At 41.9% G+C, this 19,592-nt stretch overlaps 1 protein-coding gene across 2 annotated transcripts in view; it reads right to left on the bottom strand.

Moving 5' to 3' along the window:
* NPAS3 (neuronal PAS domain protein 3) overlaps positions 1-18,174 on the bottom strand; it is a 344,072-nt gene extending 325,898 nt beyond the window's left edge. For both annotated transcript variants that reach the window (XM_075282962.1, XM_075282963.1), the window contains exon 1: positions 17,825-18,174. In XM_075282962.1, the coding sequence (XP_075139063.1) occupies positions 17,825-17,973 (149 nt within the window). In that variant the 5' untranslated portion in view covers positions 17,974-18,174. The remainder of the gene's footprint in view (positions 1-17,824) is intronic.
* Between the last annotated feature and the right edge of the window lie 1,418 nt (positions 18,175-19,592).

Genomic DNA, 19,592 nt, shown 5'->3' with positions numbered 1-19,592 from the left:
ATCGTACATATGACGCCCTTCAGAATCACACATCGTACATATGACGCCCTTCAGAATCACATATCATATATATGACGCCCTTCAGAATCACACATCGTACATATGACGCCCTTCAGAATCACACATCGTACATATGACGCCCTTCAGAGTCACTTATAGTACATATGACCGCCTTCAGAACCACAAATAGTACCTAAAACCCTCTTCAGAATGTCAAATTGTACATATGACGCCCTTCAGAGTCACTTGTAATACTTATGAACCCTTTTAGAATCACAAATAGTTCATATGACACCCTTCAGAATCACAACTAGTACATATGATCCCCTTCAAAATCACAAATTGTATATATGACGCCCTTCAGAGTCACTTGTGGTACATACAACCGCCTTCAGAACCACAAATAGTACATATAACCCCTTTCAGAATGTCAAATCGTACATATAACGCCCTTCGACAACTTGTAGTACATATGACCCCTTCAAAATCACAAATAGTATACATGGCCTTATTCAGAATCACAACTAGTAAATATAGCCCCCTTCAGTCACTTGTAGTACATATGACAACCTTCAATAACTTATATTATATATGACCCCTTCAAATTCACAAATAGTATACATGGCCCCTTTTAGAATCACAAATAGTACATTTGACACCCTTCAGAATCACAAATAATACATATGACCACGTCATCACACACAAAAATGAATACAGATCCCCTAAACGCATACAAAACCGAAAATGAATAGCAATCCCCTAAAATTAGAGGGAACCAAGATCAGAGTCACTAAAAAAATCCTCCCTAAGTAAGTATGGACCTTAAACCTGTAAAAATGACACCAGCCCACAAAAGTTCAGATCCCAGACCAGAACGCCTAATACAGATACCCTAACAAATACAATAACAGAAACCTCTAAATACATGCAGATCCAAAACCAGGACCAGACCCCCAATAAAACACCTGGAAAATAAGTTCAGTTCTCTTGATTGCATAAAAATACAGACACCAGACCCACAAAATACAGATCCAGAACGCCAGGAAAATACAAATCCCCTAAAAAGACCCTATAAACAGTATAGACCCCAACTTAAGCACCCTAAAATTACTACAGACCCCAGTTTACAAAACAATTTACAGCAGGACCCAGACCAGACAACCAATAAATAATTTCACATTAGAAAACGTTACCAAAATCTGCTATGTCTTACTGTATTCAGCGTTTTGCATCCACTGAAGATGTCTATGGCAGAAGCATAGCTGTGCACTCCACTTGTAACCCCGTGACCTCCAAATCCAAATAATTTTCTCCCCTGGTGAGAAAATGTCCCAACCGAGTACCCCCAAAGTAGTGATCCCTTAAAAATGTCAATAGAATAAGTATAATGCCCCATAGTGGCCCTTGCAGGCAGTATAATGTCTCATAGTGGGCCTCATACAGTGTAATGTCCCATAGTGGCCCCTCCATGCTGTATAAAGTCCCATAGTGAACCCCATCCTATCCTATTAATATTATAAATGTGAAAGTTTGTGAGTTTGTGGGTTTGTGTGTTTGGATGTTTGCATGTTCGGATGTTTGTTCCTCAATCACGGAAAAACCGCTCCACCGATTTGGCTGAAATTTTCCACAAACATAGTTAATACACCCGATTAAACAATAGGCTACTTTTTGTCACAATAGCGCACATACGTTTTTCCCAGGACCCCCACAAAAACCAAACTCACACCACTATATCTGCAATCTCACACACTTTGGACCCCGATTTGGCTGAAATTTTCCACAAACATAGTCCCTACACTCGATGGCGCAATAGGCTACTTTTCGTCACAATAGCTCACATACGTTTTTCCCAGGACCCTTTGGATGTTCGGATGTTTGGCGGTCAATCACGCAAAAACTGCTCCACCGATTTGGCTGAAATTTTCCACAAACATAGTTATTACACTCGATTAAACAATAGGCTACTTTTCGTCACAATAGTGCACATACGTTTGTGCCAGGACCCCCACAAAACCCAAACTCGCACCACCATCTCTGCAATCTCACACACTTTGGACCATAGCAAGCCACAAAATTCATATTGCCCTCTGCAGCCTCGCCCCTAACCCCACACAATCTCATATACATATACTTTACCACTTTGCCCCTCACCTTAACGATACTCCAGGAGGCGCTCTTTAACGCTCCGGAGCAGCCATGTTTGCCCCCATCGCTCTGACAATCCGCGACACCACCCACCCATGTCAATACCCCTAGGTGGTCTAATAAATGCAAAAAAAAAAAATTTTTTTAAAGTAAAAAAAATATTAAAAACATCAATAAAAAGGATTAACAATTCAAATCACCCCCCTTTCCCTAGAACACATATAAAAGTAGTTAAAAACTGTGAAATACATACATGTTAGGTATCTGCGCGTCCTAAATCGCCCGCTCTACAAAGTTATACAAATATTTTTCCTGTTCGGTAAACGCCGTAGCGGGAAAAATGGTCAAAAGTGCCAAACTGCCATTTTTTCACTGTTTTGATTCTGCTAAAAATTTGAATAAAAAGTGATCAAAGCAATAACATTTCCCAAAAATGGTAGAACTACAAAGTACACCCGTTCCCGCAAAAAAAGACGCCCTATACATCCCCGTACACGGACGTATAAAAAAGTTACGGCTGTCGGAATATGGCGAGTTTTCAAAAAATAATTTTTTAACACAGTTTTGGATTTTTTTTAAGGGGTCAAAATGTAAATAAAACCATATAAATTTGGTATCCCCGGAATCGTAACGAAACACAGAATACAGGGGACATGTCATTTTGGTTGCACAGTGAACGCCGTAAAACCAAAACCCGTAAGAAAGTCGCAGAAATGCATTTTTTCTTCAAATCCACCCCATTTTGAATTTTTTCCCTGCTTCCCAGTACATTATATAGAATAAATAATGGTGGCATTATGAAGAAAAATTTGTCCCAGGAAAAATTAAGACCTCATATGGCTCTGGGAGCGGAGAAATAAAAAAGTTATGGGGTTTAGAAGGAGGGGAGTCAAAAACGAAAATCAAAAAATGCCATCGGCGGGAAAGGGTTAACTTCAAATACTTCTGTCCCAAAGTCACTATGTAAAGTTTCTCACAACACCGTATATATATAGCAGCTCAAATACAAAGTAACTTCAACACAAAAGTCTCACGTATTCTCTGAATTACAGCAAAAACAAGATACAAACTTACATTTCAGATCCCATTCCTTATACACACTACGAAAACCTTACCCCCGCCTGTATATACCCACTTCTACAATCACCGCAGACGAAGTCGCGGGTACCAGCTAGTGTAGTATAATGTCCCATACAGTATAATGACCCATAGTGGCCACTTCATGCAGTATAATGTCCCATAATGTCTCCCATACAATGTAATGTCCCTTAGTGGCCCTTACATGCAGTATAATGTCCCATAATGGCCGCATACAGTGTAATGTCCTATAGTGGCCCTTATATGCAGTATAATGTCTCCCATACAGTGTAATGTCCCAAAGTGGACCCCAAACAGTATAGTGTTCCAGTGTGGCCTCTAAGTTCTTAAAATCCCGGATACATAGGGATTTTCTTACAATATCGGGTTCACCCCAAACCACATTTTTTTCTAGAGGTTCGTCACCATTAGGGGCAGGGGACTCTCACTGTGATACATCCAGCTATCCCCAGGGGTACACACTGTGCCATCACAACCACTGCCCTAAAGCACCGCAGGCAGAGTATCATGGGCTATGAGGGTATAAATAATTTAACATCCGCTGAGTATAATCAATGTGAACATAATAAAGCTTAGATTTCACACCGCCGAGGTTTGTTTTCCACGTGTCCCAGTCTGGTGAGGATACAGTAAATAAATCAAATGCAGAATGTCATGTCTTCCCTAGATAGGGTGGAAGCGCATACAATCCTCAATGGCTATAAAATCTACAGTGGCTGGATTCACATCTCTATAGGTAGGAACAGAAAACGGAACGCTATATGCAGACAGATGTGTCACATGACAGACACAACCACATCCTGATTTTGTTCCCATTGACTATAGTGAGGTCCTTTGGGTTTCCATTATAGTGTCCGTTACTTTGGTGGACTAAATAGTGTCACGATTTATGAAGGGCCGATAAATGGCTGCTGAGCTGCATAGCCTTGACACAGTGGACTGAGCCATCTGCTTTCTGCTCCCTTCACTGTATAGTTTATATGCAGGTGACTCCCCTTATCAGCTGACTGGTGGGGGTGCCAGTTGTTCTAAGGAGTCTGAATAAACCTTTTAAGAGTTAACCCCTCGATACAAGTCATTTCCACTCGGTTTTTACCGCAAAGTGGGCATGGGTTTTCTCCAGAATCCCATCCCTTACTGTAAAACGCCATGTTTCCACTGTGGCATTTCCGTCCCATGGGGCCCCGACCTTACAAACCTTTCTACCATCAGCAGAAATATTTCCTACTCCTATTCACTTGCTCGGGACCTCGGAATCCACCCAAAGATTGGGCAGGACAATTTTTTTCTTCCACTAGCTGATTTTTCAGTGTCTGCCTCCCACTGAAACGACTGAGAGGTGGATTTTTTCCGGCAAACTCCAGCTCCAAAATTTTGCCATGTGAACATACCCTTATAGTACAATTCATTAACCGCTGCTGAGAAGCTACCACCAATATGGCTGCTGTCACTTTAAAGGCGGATTCACAAGATGTAACGTGCCGCGTGATGTGGCACGTATACGGCGTGTGAGAGTTTGCGCGCCGTAAACGCTCCCATTGATTTCAATGGGACTTAGGATCGTATACGCTGCGTTATTTTGCGCCGTGATTTTGTGGCGTATACGATCCTAACTCCCATTGAAATCAATGGGACATTTTACGGCGCGCAAACTCTCACACGCCGTATACGTGCCACATCACGCGGCATGTTACATCGTGTGAATGCGCCCCTAGAAAACTAGCCACCACGGCAAAACACAAACATGTACAAAACATTCTACCTTGTGATTTATTAAAATACAGGAATTTTTTATTATATTGGGTGCAAAAAGAGGTTTTTCTACATTTCCTTTTATCTTTTTGCCGAAGGCAACTTGGGAAACATTTTGTCAATTTTGGTGTAACTGCAAAGCGGCGGCTACATGATGTGACACTTGTAACCCCAACCTAAGGGTCAAGATAAATTCAGATGTCAATAATATTAATGAAGAAGTCAATGGTAATTAGAAGGGCTGTTACCCTGGACTCTGGAACTGTCCTGTTCTAACCAGCAGTTCACACATATAATCAGCAGAGACTGCTTTTAGGACAAGTCAATTTTTATGATTTCAGCAAGATCACTGAGGTATGACGCCGATACTGAATTCTTATGTTACCTTATGGCCCCGACATTTCTTTTCCTCCGCTACTCCTCCGATATACAAAGGTTGTTCTGGTTTTATATAAGGTTTTATCACTATAGGATCATTTCTAAATTTCTGACGTGCTTTAGGGTACGTTCACATCAGCGCCTACGTTATCCGCTCTTCTGTACCATCACAGGATCGAGAAGAATGGACTGGAAAGTAGCGATGGATCCGCTAATAACGGACACTGACTATAATGGGGTCTATCAGGTATCCGCTATATCCTCCGTCATTGTGCAGTTTTTAGACAGACTCTATGATGGGGGTTCGCACCAGCACCTTCAGGCAGATGTGAAACGTTCATCGCCTAAATTCAGTCCGTCTAAAATCGCAGATAGAAAAGTCCAACATGGAGGACTTTTTCATCTATCAAAATGACAGTAGCCATAATGGTTACCTAACGAACCCCATTATAGTCAGGATCTGTTGGTGTCCGTCATTAGGTGGATCTGTCGTTACTGTTTAGTCCATTCTTCTTTTCCAGTGACAACCCTGATGTGAACTGACCCTTACTTTAATCCACAGGCTGAAACACCCTTCCTGAGTTAATAGTTCTCAGCTCGATTGTTACAATCTCCCACATTTATTAATATCATTGCGCCTGGATTTTTTGGCATTTTTTCGAACTTTTTTGGGACATCTGGTTTTGGACACGTTTATTATGAGTTTGGACATGGTGCACCAGCCCATTTATTTCTGCTTGGTCGGATATTTAAGGGGAGTCATAATTTGCACCAAATTTTCTTTTGCCACAAATTATTGGCACAAAATACTGATCTACAGCCAACCAAGAGATGGGTTAAGGGTCATGCCATAGAAAATATTTATGGTCTATCCATAGGATAAGGGATAAATTGCTGATGGGGGGGGGGGGGAGGTCTGACACCACTGTTCCTAAGAACGAGGGGTGATTTAACCCGACTGAGAATGTAGCCGAACCCCTACTGGACGCTTACACACCCTGCTCACTTTTACTTTAAAGGGATTCTATTATTAGAATTCCCTTTTTTAACTAAGTACATGTAGGAATAGCCTTAAGAAAGCCTATTCCTCTCTTAACTTTATTATTCTGATCCGCGCCGCCGTTCCTGAGAAATTTCTTCTTTCTTCCATATGTAGATGAGTTTTCAGACAGCACTGGGGGCGTTCCTCTGCGCTCAAACAGCATTGGGGGCATCCCACATAACTCTCCAGCGACGCCTCCATCTTTTTCTCCAGACCGCCTCTTCTCCCACGTCACCTTTGTGTCTTCATCCAAAAGCACCAACTGCGCATGTCCATCGGCCATTTTCCTGTGGCCTCTCCCGTTTGGCCACAGGAAAATGGCCGACTGCAAATGTCCAACGAAAATGGCAGACGATCATGTGTAATAGGTGCTTTTGGATGAAGACACAATGGTGACGTGGGAGAAGAGGCGGTCCAGAGAAGAAGATTGAGGTGTCACTGGAGAGTCTGAAAACTCATTTACATATGGAAGAAAGAAGATATTTCTCAGGAACAATGGCGCATATCAGAATAATACAGGTAAGAGAAGAATAGCCTTGCTTAAGACTATTCCTACATGTACTTAGTTAAAAAAGGGAACTCTAATGATAGAATCTCTGTAATGGCAGAAGTAGAGATAGCAGAAGTACAACAGTTGGCTATCTCTGGCGCTCCAATTGAAGTGAATGGGGGTGCGTTGGAAACCACCAGGAGTTCGGCTGCCTTCACACAGCTGCAAAACACCACGCTTTCTCAGGATCATTGGGGGTCCCAACAATCAGACCTCAACCGATCAGCAATTTAGGATAGAGGATGAATATTTTATGGCTCAACCCCTTCAAAAAGAATAAAACCATGGAAATCTATGACACAACATGAGGCACTGCGATGGATCTGACAAATATGTGACGGTAGAGTCTACTTTCTAGACAGCTTTAGTAAATGTGGGCTAATGTGTCCAGCCTGGTGACCTATTGGTTAATGCGTAAAATAGTAACTATTACATGCAAAAAATATGGCAAAAATATCCAGCCATTAAAAATGTACCGCTATTTCACAGGGCATGAACGAAGATGTGCTAAGAATGTGTATGTTACGGTAATGAGATGCGTTTCTGTACACGCCAACTGAGAAACTATTATTTTCCTATTATAAGGAGAGAAGGCCGTATTGCACATGCCACAATACCAATGTAATCCTAGCAAAGGAGAAGGCGCCAATTAGAAGATGACTGAACTGGAACTTCTCCGGTATTAGTGAATTATTCGTACCTTGTATTCCTGCACTAAAAGATCTTTTTTTCCATAATATATTACTATAATCTTAGTATATTATTTTACACATTAAAATACAGTGTATATTACTGTAGTATAAACTCCTAATAAACCCAAAGTGAGATTTATATGCAAACCACTGGAATGTGGAGAGATGACACATTTTTATAAAACGGGCTAAATACTGCATGATCAGTCATTTAAAGGGATCCTATCATTCAGAAGCAATTGTTTGTCCCTAACACGTCGGAATAGCCTTAAGAAAGGCTATTCTTCTCCTACCTTTAGATGTCCGCCGTTCTGTAGAAATCCCGGTTTTCACCGGTATATAAATGAGTTTTCTCACAGCACTGGGGGTGGGCCCCAGTGCTCAAACAGCACTGGGGGCGTCCCCAATGCTGCCAGAGAACTCTCCAGCGCCGCCTCCATCTTCTTCAGGAATGTCCTCTTCCTGTGTCTTCTTCTGGCTCAGGCTTTGAAACTTGTAGGCTTCGGGCAGAGCCCATATGAAAATGGCCGCTTACTTACTGTGGCTGTGGGCATGCGCAGTCAGCTCTACACGAGGCACAAGGTCTACAAGTTTCAAAGCCTGCGCCAGAAGAAGTCACAGGAAGAGGACATTCCTGAAGAAGATGGAGGCAGCACTGGAGATTTCTCTGGCAGCATTGGGGACGCCCTTGGTGTGAGAGAACTCATTTGCATACCAACGAAAACCGGGATTCTACGGAACGGCGGCGCAGAGAAGACATCTAAAGGTAGGAGAAGAATAGCCTTTCTTAAGGCTATTCCAACGTGTTAGGGACAAAAAATTGCTTCTGAATAATAGGATCCCTTTAACCCCTTCCCACGGCAGCCAATCTTAAATTTTGAGTGTTCATTTTTACCCCCCACCACCACCACCACCATATTCCAAAAGCCATACCGTTTTTAAAAAAATTTCCACAGACCCATATAAGGGCTTATTTTTTGCTGGTCAAAGTGTCCTCCCTAATGGCACCATTATGCAATGTACGGGGAAGCAATACAAAAATTCTACAGAAGTTGTGCCACTCTCTTATGGGTCTTGTATTTACACCTTTCAATAAAAATGACAGGATAGCTGTATTCTGCAGATCTTTATGATCATGTGGATACTACATTTATAAAGTTTTTGCTATGTTTTAATACTTTTTTTAAAAAATCAAAAATTTTCTTTGTATCGGCATATTCTGACCATCATAATCTTTTTTTCTATTTCTGTCTAGGGAGTTCTGTAACAGGATTTTTTTTTTTGCAGTACAAGCTGAAATTTGTATTTGTGCCACTATGGAATACATATGGCTTTTTGGTCACTTTTTAACCTTTTTTTTTTTTTTGGTGGGAGATGCAAACAAAGAAAAAGGCAGCGCAGTGGCTCAGTGGTTAGCTTTGCAGCGCTGGAGTCCTGGGTTCAAATCCTGCCAAGGAAAACATTTGCAAGGAGTTTGTATGTTCTCCCCGTGTTTGTGTGGGTTTCCTCCCACACATCAAAGGCATACTAATAGGGAATGTAGATTGTGAGCCCTATATGGGACAGTGACTGTCAATGTCTGTAAAGCCCTGCGGAATATGATGGCGCTATATACGTAAGAATAATAAATAAAAGTTTATGTGTACATTTCAATTTTTATCCGTTACATTATTCACCATACAGGATAAATACTTTTTTATCTTGATAGTTCAGACACCGGGATATCTAAAATTTTGTTATTTAGGAATTTTTTTAATATTATTTTACAGAGTACAGTGTAATGAAAATGAAAGATTACCTTTATTCCGTGTATCAATATGATCATGGCAATACCAAATTTATTAAGTTTTTGTTATGTTCAAAATAAACTTTACTTTGCATCACCATATTTTGACCCCCATAATTTTTTAAAAAATTCTTCTGCCTACGGAGCTTTGTAAGGGCATTTTATTTATTTTTTGGGCAGGGCAAGCTGACATTTTTAGGGGTGCCATTGTGGAGTACATATGACTTTCTGCTAACTTTTTAACAACCACAATCAGTTCTGGTACTACTCGCAGTTGTTACCATATAATACAAATAATACGTGACAGCTCCCACCGAATATTTAGGGCAGTGGTTCTTAACCTTGTTTGAGGCACCGAACCCACCAGTTTCATATGCACATTCACCGAACCCTTCTTTAGAGATAAATCAAATATGATTTATTTCCAAATTCAATACATAGGTATATAATTTTTTACTGGTACACAAAATGAACCGTGCATAGGGCCTAGGGTTCGATCGAACCCTGGTTAAGAACCACTGATGTAGAGGCTTCAGCTCCTGGGCCTTCTCCATATCCTCCACAGGACATTATGACATACCTACATCAGTGTTGGGAACGGGTTAAAGACCATGCTATACTTGGGTAGCTCTGCCAGTCCCATAGTATTGAATTGAATGACAGTGTGCATGATCAGACTGGGAAACAGGTGTAATGTAATAGCTGTTCAGTGTGCTGTAAGCCAATCTTAAGTCTGCTTTCTGCTGTTCCCCCTCACCTCGCCCCCTCCTGTGGTTTCAATGAAGAACAGAGCAAGAAGCTGCAGCTGCCTCTCTCTCCACCCCCTCCTCACTGTTTTAATTCATGTTTTACAGTAGACAAACGTCTTTGGTCACTGAAAAGAGAGTGTGCATGCTTTCAAAACCACATCAGACCCCTTCCAAAGCATGCACAGATTTTTAGCATGTAATACAAATTGTAAAGCTGAAGAAAGACATATGGCCATCAACCTCAGCCAATTCTCCTGCAATGCTGATCCAGAAGAAGGCAAAAACCCTTAAAAGGTAAAAGTCAATTTTTCTTATGGTAGAGAAAAAACATGTATTGTAGTTTTTTTTCTAAACTACCCAAATTTTGATCACTTCTATTTCCTTCTTATGAACCCTCTCAAGCTCTATTGTCTTTCTTTTGCACTGGTGTCCAATATTGTACACAATATTCTATGTGCAGACTGGCTGGTGATTTGTAAAGTGATAGAACTTTGTGCACATCATCTAATTTTCCCAAATTTTAAATGTCTAGGGAAATTCAGTGCAAATTTCAAATGCCTTTTGGAAATACGTTATCAAATACCTTTTGCAAATCAGGTTAACCTGCACCGTCATATAACTCTATATGTGTCCTACCATGACATTTGACATTGTGAATCTGATGTAATGGGATAAGAAATAGTTTAGGACGTTAACATTTCTGGATTATTTTAAGGTAGTCAAGTAGACCTGCAAATACTAAAATGCACCTTGCAGGGCCTTACATTGTACGGATGATGTCACTAAAAGTCCTGAAATCTTTGCAAACTCCTGCCGATAACAGTGGAAATGATAATGAGGGAATGGTAACCTTAATGTCAGAGAGGGGCCATGGGTAATATGTGAAAGAGGGAGCAGAGCTATAAGGAGCAAATAGTGTAAGAAACAGAGGAGGAGCAGGGGACAATATACTTGGCCAGTAAACCTGGTGGGCGGGACTTTGAAGAATCTGAAGTCACATGGTAGTGCAAGGAGCAGGCAGAGACCTTCTGTTTGCACAACAACCCATGCTATAAAAACAGATCACTGTGATCATGTGACTTATTGAAGAGGGTAAAAGCAGGATACGGAAAGAAACTGTGAGAAGACAATTCTTACCATTGAGGGGAGTGGTCTTTTGGTCAAAAAACTCACTGGAGTGCTCCTTTAAATTAAGAATTCTCCAATGTATGTCCTGTTCCTCTCTCCATTATACTGACAAACTGAGATGCCTATTGATTCTATACTAAGGTAACTAAATATGAAATATTATATCTAATACATATGGTTTATCGGCATCCATATAAACTTAGCAGACCTGTGTGTCTGTATTCTATATGAAATTACAATTCTGGGAATCTTTCCTTATAACTCTACTCTGTTATTCATCTTAGAAATTTGCAAATACATTGACAACTGGGTGTTATGTTCCTGCACATTCTTATATTGTCCAGTCATTGCTGAAGGTATCAGACACCTCTTTGACATGAACACTAGTAACGCCCAGTTGTCATTTTATTCCTACACTTCTAAGAGGAATAACAGAGGGCAATAAGAAAATATGTTATAGAATTACTTCGGTACAAATATAAGTATTTACTAAAACAGACATGTCAGTAATGGTGGCAGATCCTCTTTGATCACTGGTAGAACCGCACTAAATGCAAGTTTATCTAGACATTCTAAAAAGAACGGCAGATGATATGTCAGTCATTTATCCATGCGTATCCACGATATACAGACATGAAATTCACGCTGTATGAAATCTATAGACATGTTATAAGATTACATGTCTATAACCAGCATTGGAGGAAGGCATATACATCTGCACAAGGAAAACGTGATGGGCCAGCACAGTCTCCTGGTCTAGACATTCTGTAAAACCGACAGATGACAGACACGTCAGTCATTTATCCATGCATATCCATGATATACAGACATGAAATTCCCGCTGTATGACGTATATAGACATGTTATAAGATTAGGGTGTTATAACCAACGTTGGAGGAATGTATGTTCATCTGCACAAGGGAAACTTGATGGGCCAGCATAGTCGTCTGATCTCACAATCAACAATGCAATCCATCATAATGTAAAGCATCTACAGAGACCTGCTATAGTCCATCTCCTGTGCAATCCAAGTGTAATCACCTTAGTCTTGTCATTGCTGCTCCCCCGTGTGCCGTGCTGATTGGCATTTCCTGGTATCGGCGGGATTGGACTGATATTAGAGCTTATACTACATGGAATACCCTGATGTTTCTGTACTGTAGAGTGCTATTACATTTTCTTGCTGCATAAACTGAGACGGCAATGACAATGACACCAAAAAATGGTGGCTGAGGGTAAAAGGGAGACACCAATTTTACATACCCCTCATTTATTTTCAGCCGTAAATCTAGTGTCACCTATAAAATTAAGTTTTTTTCATGAGCGCTATGTGTTACGGTAGGTATATTAGATTGTCAGCTCCATGGAGCAGGAACTCATGGGATCGAATGCAATTACTATACATGGCTAGGGACATATCAGCAGTATATATATATATATATATATATATATATATATATATATATATATATATATACGGGATAATACACAGTCTCGGCTGTAAGCAGTCGTAAATGGTGTTTCTTCATGTCCTATGTTTTGTTAGCATCCTCAGCTTCCAATATAGAGAATCCACTATGTACGTAGACGCGTACACTTTATATCCATACCCTCATATGTCATCTATATGATATATATTACATTTATAAATCATACTTTTGTGTGCATCTGACAGCAAAAATAAAAAAAAAAAAACCTGAATAAATAGGACGTCACAATAGAAGCTGAAATCCTTGGACATGTCAATAAACCAATACTGATCACACAGTGTTTTACATCTTCCAATTACAGGGGCTGACGTCCCCCGTGCTCAGGCCCGGGGTAACCCCTCCCCTCTCTAGCTTATCGAGCAGAGTTGATAGGTGATGCTGGAAGCTATGTCTGCCAAGATACAGGGCAATGCCATTGATGGGTTAACTCTTCATGCACCAGGTGAATCTGCGCCACTACATTGTTCTGCAAAGAGCCGGGGGCCACTTTGACAGCAAAAGGCTTGGACAGCTGGCTTCTAAAGTAATGGTAGTACAAGTAGATTGCCTGAAGAATAATTGAATTTCGGGGCTCTTCTGAAAGCAAACACTGGCTGCGCTGCCTCCTTTCTGTGCTGTACAGGGTGGCAAACTCACTGATTCAATTATTTGCTAGTAATTCAATGTATACTGTGTGCAGCATTTTACTATTGTGCGCTTTAAAGGGCTAGACACTATTTAATATAGTCATGCCAACCTGTAAAGGATTCCAGATGTCTATATATTGCACTGAAGTCACTGCAATACCTAATGCTATACGTTATTAGAATTAGTCGACTGCTACGGCTACTTTATGTAACCCACGACTTCAGCTTCATATATATTGTTTTGTAAAACTGCCATAATGAATTCAAGGTTCCAGTCATCAGAGATTGTATATGAGCACGACTAATACCGTCTGATGGTGCAATATAGACATTTAGTCCTACGTCCTATCTATACCACCCCCTATAACCTGATTCAGTACCTGTACCCATTATATGACTCCATAGCTGGCAGCCTATGGAAGCAGCAGCAGCAGCTGAATTTATTCTCTTCATTTCCTAGGAAGGCTATCCTGGGTTTAGTAGCTATCCGTCATACGTTATAATTGCAGAGTTAAAAAATATTAGGTTTATAAAAAGTATAATTACCTAACGCATTGATATTTGTGTGCGTCTTTGTGGACGCTCGTAAAATAGAGCCATATATTGATCTTAACATAAATGATATATATGACGTACAGCTTGTCTGCACACCACTCTCTGCACTATATCCCGCTACCATTTGCTTCAGTGAATTAACCCATGTTCTGACCCGGGTGACACGGTCAAGGTCATCATTTACATTAGATAGGAGGATTTTATATAAACTGTAGGATGGTGCAGAGTAGATGGGGCAACTACTGTTTTACTAGGAGTGGGGTGCCACATGGCCCAGGGTTGGGTATGTATAAACTTCAGGTAACAGTGTACATATTACCGGCATCTGATCATATTGTGGCAGGTTTAGGTGTAGGAGGAAGAGACCAAATATATTGTTGCCGGATGTCAATCCATTACGGAAATAATCAATACTTATAGGACATGCATCCATTGCTAATGGCAGTAGTGTTACGGCTGCGATTCACCTCTATTTCCCAATGTGCCATCTAATTTTAGGTAAGAGGTGACACATGGAAGAAATGAACGTATGTATTGGTACAATGGTCTGACACCGTGGATGCCAACGTCTACGCTATCAGGGATTTATATGGAAATGCAAAGTATATGAGACGCAGCAACCTATAATCTTTCTAAAGACATGAAAAATATAGCGTTCCTGCCTGTCTCGTGTTTGCTAGTTGCTAGACAGTCTTGCTTGGCCTTTTCTCGACAGTCAGTGCGCTCACTTTGTGATCCTATCTGCGGCAGGCCGTAAAAGGGTTAATGTAATCAGGATTATGATCGCTTCTGTAATCAGCGTTAGTGAAAAGAGTATTGCTATTTTCCTTTGAAAAGATGCTGCAGTGATGTGTGAAGAAGCCTTGCCTGCTGGAGAAATGCCTTTAAACCCATAGCATATGCTAAAAAAAAAGGAATAAAAAAGAGAACTAATATAAAACACGACAATACAAGTTAGCTTGGTGAAAATTTATAAAGCAAAAATCCAAAATGAACCGTTTCTTTGGCGTGCTGCTTATTGGCTTGTAGCAAAAAAGTTGATCATAGAATGATATAAAGCTTTTACTTAAAGTGGAAAAAAACTGCATAGAACCTATAGAAAATAGCGCAAAAATAAAGTTATCACATGCCATATAGGATATGATATCAGTGTAGTAGAATAGAAAGTAGTGACTAACTCCTAGCACAAGACAGAACATCAAGTAATATTGGCTGAAAGCAAAAAAAATATTCCTGTATGATATCAGACCTTTAGGCACCTGGATTTACAGCGCCGCGGAGAACTTACGAGCTATTGTAATACATTTTTATTGTGTGATTTTTGGGGGTTTTAGTGAGATCTATTCCAATGTTCGATTGCAAGCTCTGCGTCGAAATCAATGTCTCATTGTCTTTCCTGCCTGACCTCTGCTCCCCCCTCCTTCCCTCGTCCCAATCCTGTGACTGATCCCTAGCACTTTGGGGAGTGACAGGCCATTTCCATATGTTCTGATAAACAAGGTGCGGGTAGAGAGAGGAATATGATTAACCCCTGCTGATTTCCAATTCTCATCCACCTCTGAAGGACACGGCTTGCAAAGTATTAGAGCTTCAATCACATCCACAGATTGGGATGGAGAGATATTCGCAATGCCTTAGAAATTGCTCATAATAGGCCAACAACTAGGAATCAGATAGAAAGCTCTAATAGAAATGTACAGCCGAAGCTCTTGCGGGAGGAAGCCACAATTGAAATGTGAATGTGTGTTTGCAAATATGAGATATGTATGTGTGTTATGTATAGGATATGTATATAAATATATATGTGTGTCGTATATATGTATGTGTATATATAAATATATATGTGTGTGTATATATAAATATACACACATATATATATATATGTATATATATATATATATATATATATATATAGATATGTGCGTTTGTATGTATATATGGATGAATAGATAATTAGTTACATAGATGGATAGATAGATAGATAGATAGATAGATAGTTCTGATAGTATAAGCACTTATAAGTATGTATGTAAATATTTGTCTGTTTCTATACATATGTGTATGAATGGATAGATAAATAGTTCTGAAAGTCTACATACATACAATAGTCTATACAGATAGATAACTAGTCATAGATATCTAGAGATATTATCTGAATATATACAGATATATATATATGTGTGTGTGTGTGTGTGTGTGTGTGTGTGTGTGTGTGTTATAAATATATTAAAATTATTCGCTTCCATATGATTTTCCAGTTTTGTAACATACCCAGAACACTCAAATATCTTATCTATACTATATTATATTACTAACATTATACCCATCATATAATACATTCAATAGATAGCGGTTGAAAAACTTTGTAGCCTTATGGCAGTGATAAATACATCCTTACATTTATATCCCTACACATCTATAATTCATGTGTCCAGTAATATATAACAGAATACAATGTACAGCACAATGTAGGTAAAGTAATTACAATGTATATACAAGCACACTATCAATGACACCAGCACAGCTCACCCCATCTATTAAACTTAGTGCCAAACTTTGTGTGACTATTGATAATAATATTCAGAAATAAATAAATCATAAATATAGGATAAGTAGCACAACCTACACAGCTTCATGCAATACATAGACTAGGGGGCTGCATGTGCACACACTCCTCATAACTTGCATAGACTATAAAGACATGTCACCTATGTTATAATGGGACATATACAAAGTGCTTTGCAGCTGTTCTCTCCTATAATGGCTTTACTGACACTCACAGGCAACTACCTATAGTGAAGGCTAAAGCTTACTGACAGGTGCAGAAACTTTAATATAATGCTATACTACTCAATCAGCTCTGCTACCTATATAGTGCCTATAGAGAGATTATATTATGGGTAATTCCAATGCATTTGCTACATTGTAACTAGAGGTATAAATGGAAATCGTTCTAATAGAAACTAGTAAGGAACTGTAAAGCTCTTACTGAATGAATGGCAGATTCACCCCACTCTATAGAATACATATAGAAATATGTATATTGAATAAATAAATAAATCTATATCTATAGTATAGTATAGAATATAGCATAGTATAGTATATATAACCAGTTGATATTTCTGTAATAAAATAATTGCATGACATATAGTTCTAATGCAAAGACTACTTATCATAGTGTGTATGTATAAATATAAAATATATAATATATATATATCCCATACATCCCATAGAGTTACATTCATCAGGACTTGCTGCTAAACAACTTTTAAAGTCCTCCTAACCCTACACCCCTGCCCTCTAGCTATGTGCCCAGGCCAGGCTAATATTGGGCATATATGAATATATATGTACATATGTATGTAATAAACTTGTCCTGCCAGCTATAGGCTCTTTCAGGAGACCTGGTGCCCCTAGTCCTGGTACCCTTACCCCGGCACAGCTTCTGCTATCTCTACCACATTGCCCATTTACTTAGTTCTTACTAAACCTTTTTTTGCCTCCAAATGACTTTGGTTTTGCTGTAGTAGAGGACAATGCACCCCCAGGACCCCCCCAAAGAACTCACCATAGCCAAGTGCCTGCCATCCCCCCCAGATTGAGCTTCACCAGACCTGTCAGTAGGAGGTTTCCTTAAGAAATGGCACTGAGCAATGTATATACCAGGCAGGCGGTGATGCCAGGGATGCAGGATGGGGGGTGTAGTGACTGAGGTACCACATTACAAGTAGGCAGAAGCCCCCAAACCCCAACCCTTGAGAGGAAGAAGTCATCAGAGGAACAATACAGGATGCTGCTGCCACATGATGCCAGCGCTGCCACCTACTCACCGCTGCTGGTAAGAGCTGACCCCGGGCACATTGTGCGGGTGGCTCCCGTTGGCTCCCCCGCTCCTGGCCGCCCCGGGCTCGGGAGGAGCCCCTCCAGCTCCTGGAGCCGCCGTCACCTGCACGCTGAAGTCCGGGAAGATCCTGATCATTGCGGCGACCGCTGAGTAACTGAACCCGGGCAGATCACATCCCCTGCCCGGGGAGCCCCGCACACCATCCGGCACTGAGACCCCGGGGAAAGAGGGGAGGGGGGGAGACAGACAGAGACTGAGACAGAGAGAGGAGGAGAAGAGAGAGAGAGAGAGAGAGAGCGGGGCTGCTGCACTCACTACTCACACCATCCTCCTAGTGATCAGCTGCCGCTACTACTGAGCCGCCTGCAACTAGTGACAGCCAGGGACACACTGCACTCCAGCCAGGGGGACACACTGCACTGACTGTACGGGGGACACACTGCACTGACTGTAGGGGGACACACTGCACTCCAGCCAGGGGGACACACTGCACTGACTGTACGGGGGACACACTGCACTGACTGTAGGGGGACACACTGCACTGACTGTAGGGGGCTACACTGCACTCCAGCCAGGGGGACACACTGCACTGACTGTAGGGGGACACACTGCACTGACTGTAGGGGGACACACTGCACTCCAGCCAGGGGGACACACTGCACTGACTGTAGGGGGACACACTGCACTCCAGCCAGGGGGACACACTGCACTGACTGTAGGGGGACACACTCCACTCCAGCCAGGGGGACACACTGCACTGACTGTAGGGGGACACACTGCACTGACTGTAGGGGGCTACACTGCACTCCAGCCAGGGGGACACACTGCACTGACTGTAGGGGGACACACTGCACTGACTGTAGGGGACACACTGCACTCCAGCCAGGGGGACACACTGCACTGACTGTAGGGGGACACACTGCACTCCAGCCAGGGGGACACACTGCACTGACTGTAGGGGGACACACTGCACTCCAGCCAGGGGGACACACTGCACTGACTGTAGGGGGACACACTGCACTGACTGTAGGGGGCTACACTGCACTACAGCCAGGGGGACAGACTGCACTGACTGTAGGGGGACACACTGCACTCCAGCCAGGGGGACACACTGCACTGACTGTAGGGGACACACTGCACTGATAGTAGAGGGCTGCACTGCACTCCAGCCAGGGGGACACGCTGCACTGACTGTAGGGGGACACACTGCACTGACTGTAGGGGGCTACACTGCACTCCAGCAAGGTGGACACACTGCACTGACTGTAGGGGGACACACTGCACTCCAGCCAGGGGGACACACTGCACTGACTGTAGGGGGACACACTGCACTCCAGCCAGGGGGACACACTGCACTGACTGTAGGGGGACACACTGCACTCCAGCCAGGGGGACACACTGCACTGACTGTAGGGGGACACACTGCACTCCAGCCAGGGGGACACACTGCTTTGACTGCATGGGGTTACACTGCACTCCAGCCAGGGGGACACACTGCACTGACTGTAGGGGGCTACACTGCACTCCAGCCAGGGGGACACACTGCACTGACTGTAGGGGGACACACTGCACTCCAGCCAGGGGGACACACTGCACTGACTGCATGGGGTTACATTGCACTCCAGCCAGGGGGACACACTGCACTGACTGTAGGGGGCTACACTGCACTCCAGCCAGGGGGACACACTGCACTGACTGTAGAGGGCTACACTGCACTCCAGCCACGGGGACACACTGCACTGACTGTAGGGGGC

This window comes from Leptodactylus fuscus, chromosome 7 (assembly GCF_031893055.1).
Source record: "Leptodactylus fuscus isolate aLepFus1 chromosome 7, aLepFus1.hap2, whole genome shotgun sequence".
Taxonomy (NCBI): domain Eukaryota; kingdom Metazoa; phylum Chordata; class Amphibia; order Anura; family Leptodactylidae; genus Leptodactylus; species Leptodactylus fuscus.
This window is presented reverse-complemented; position numbering and strand designations above follow the sequence as displayed.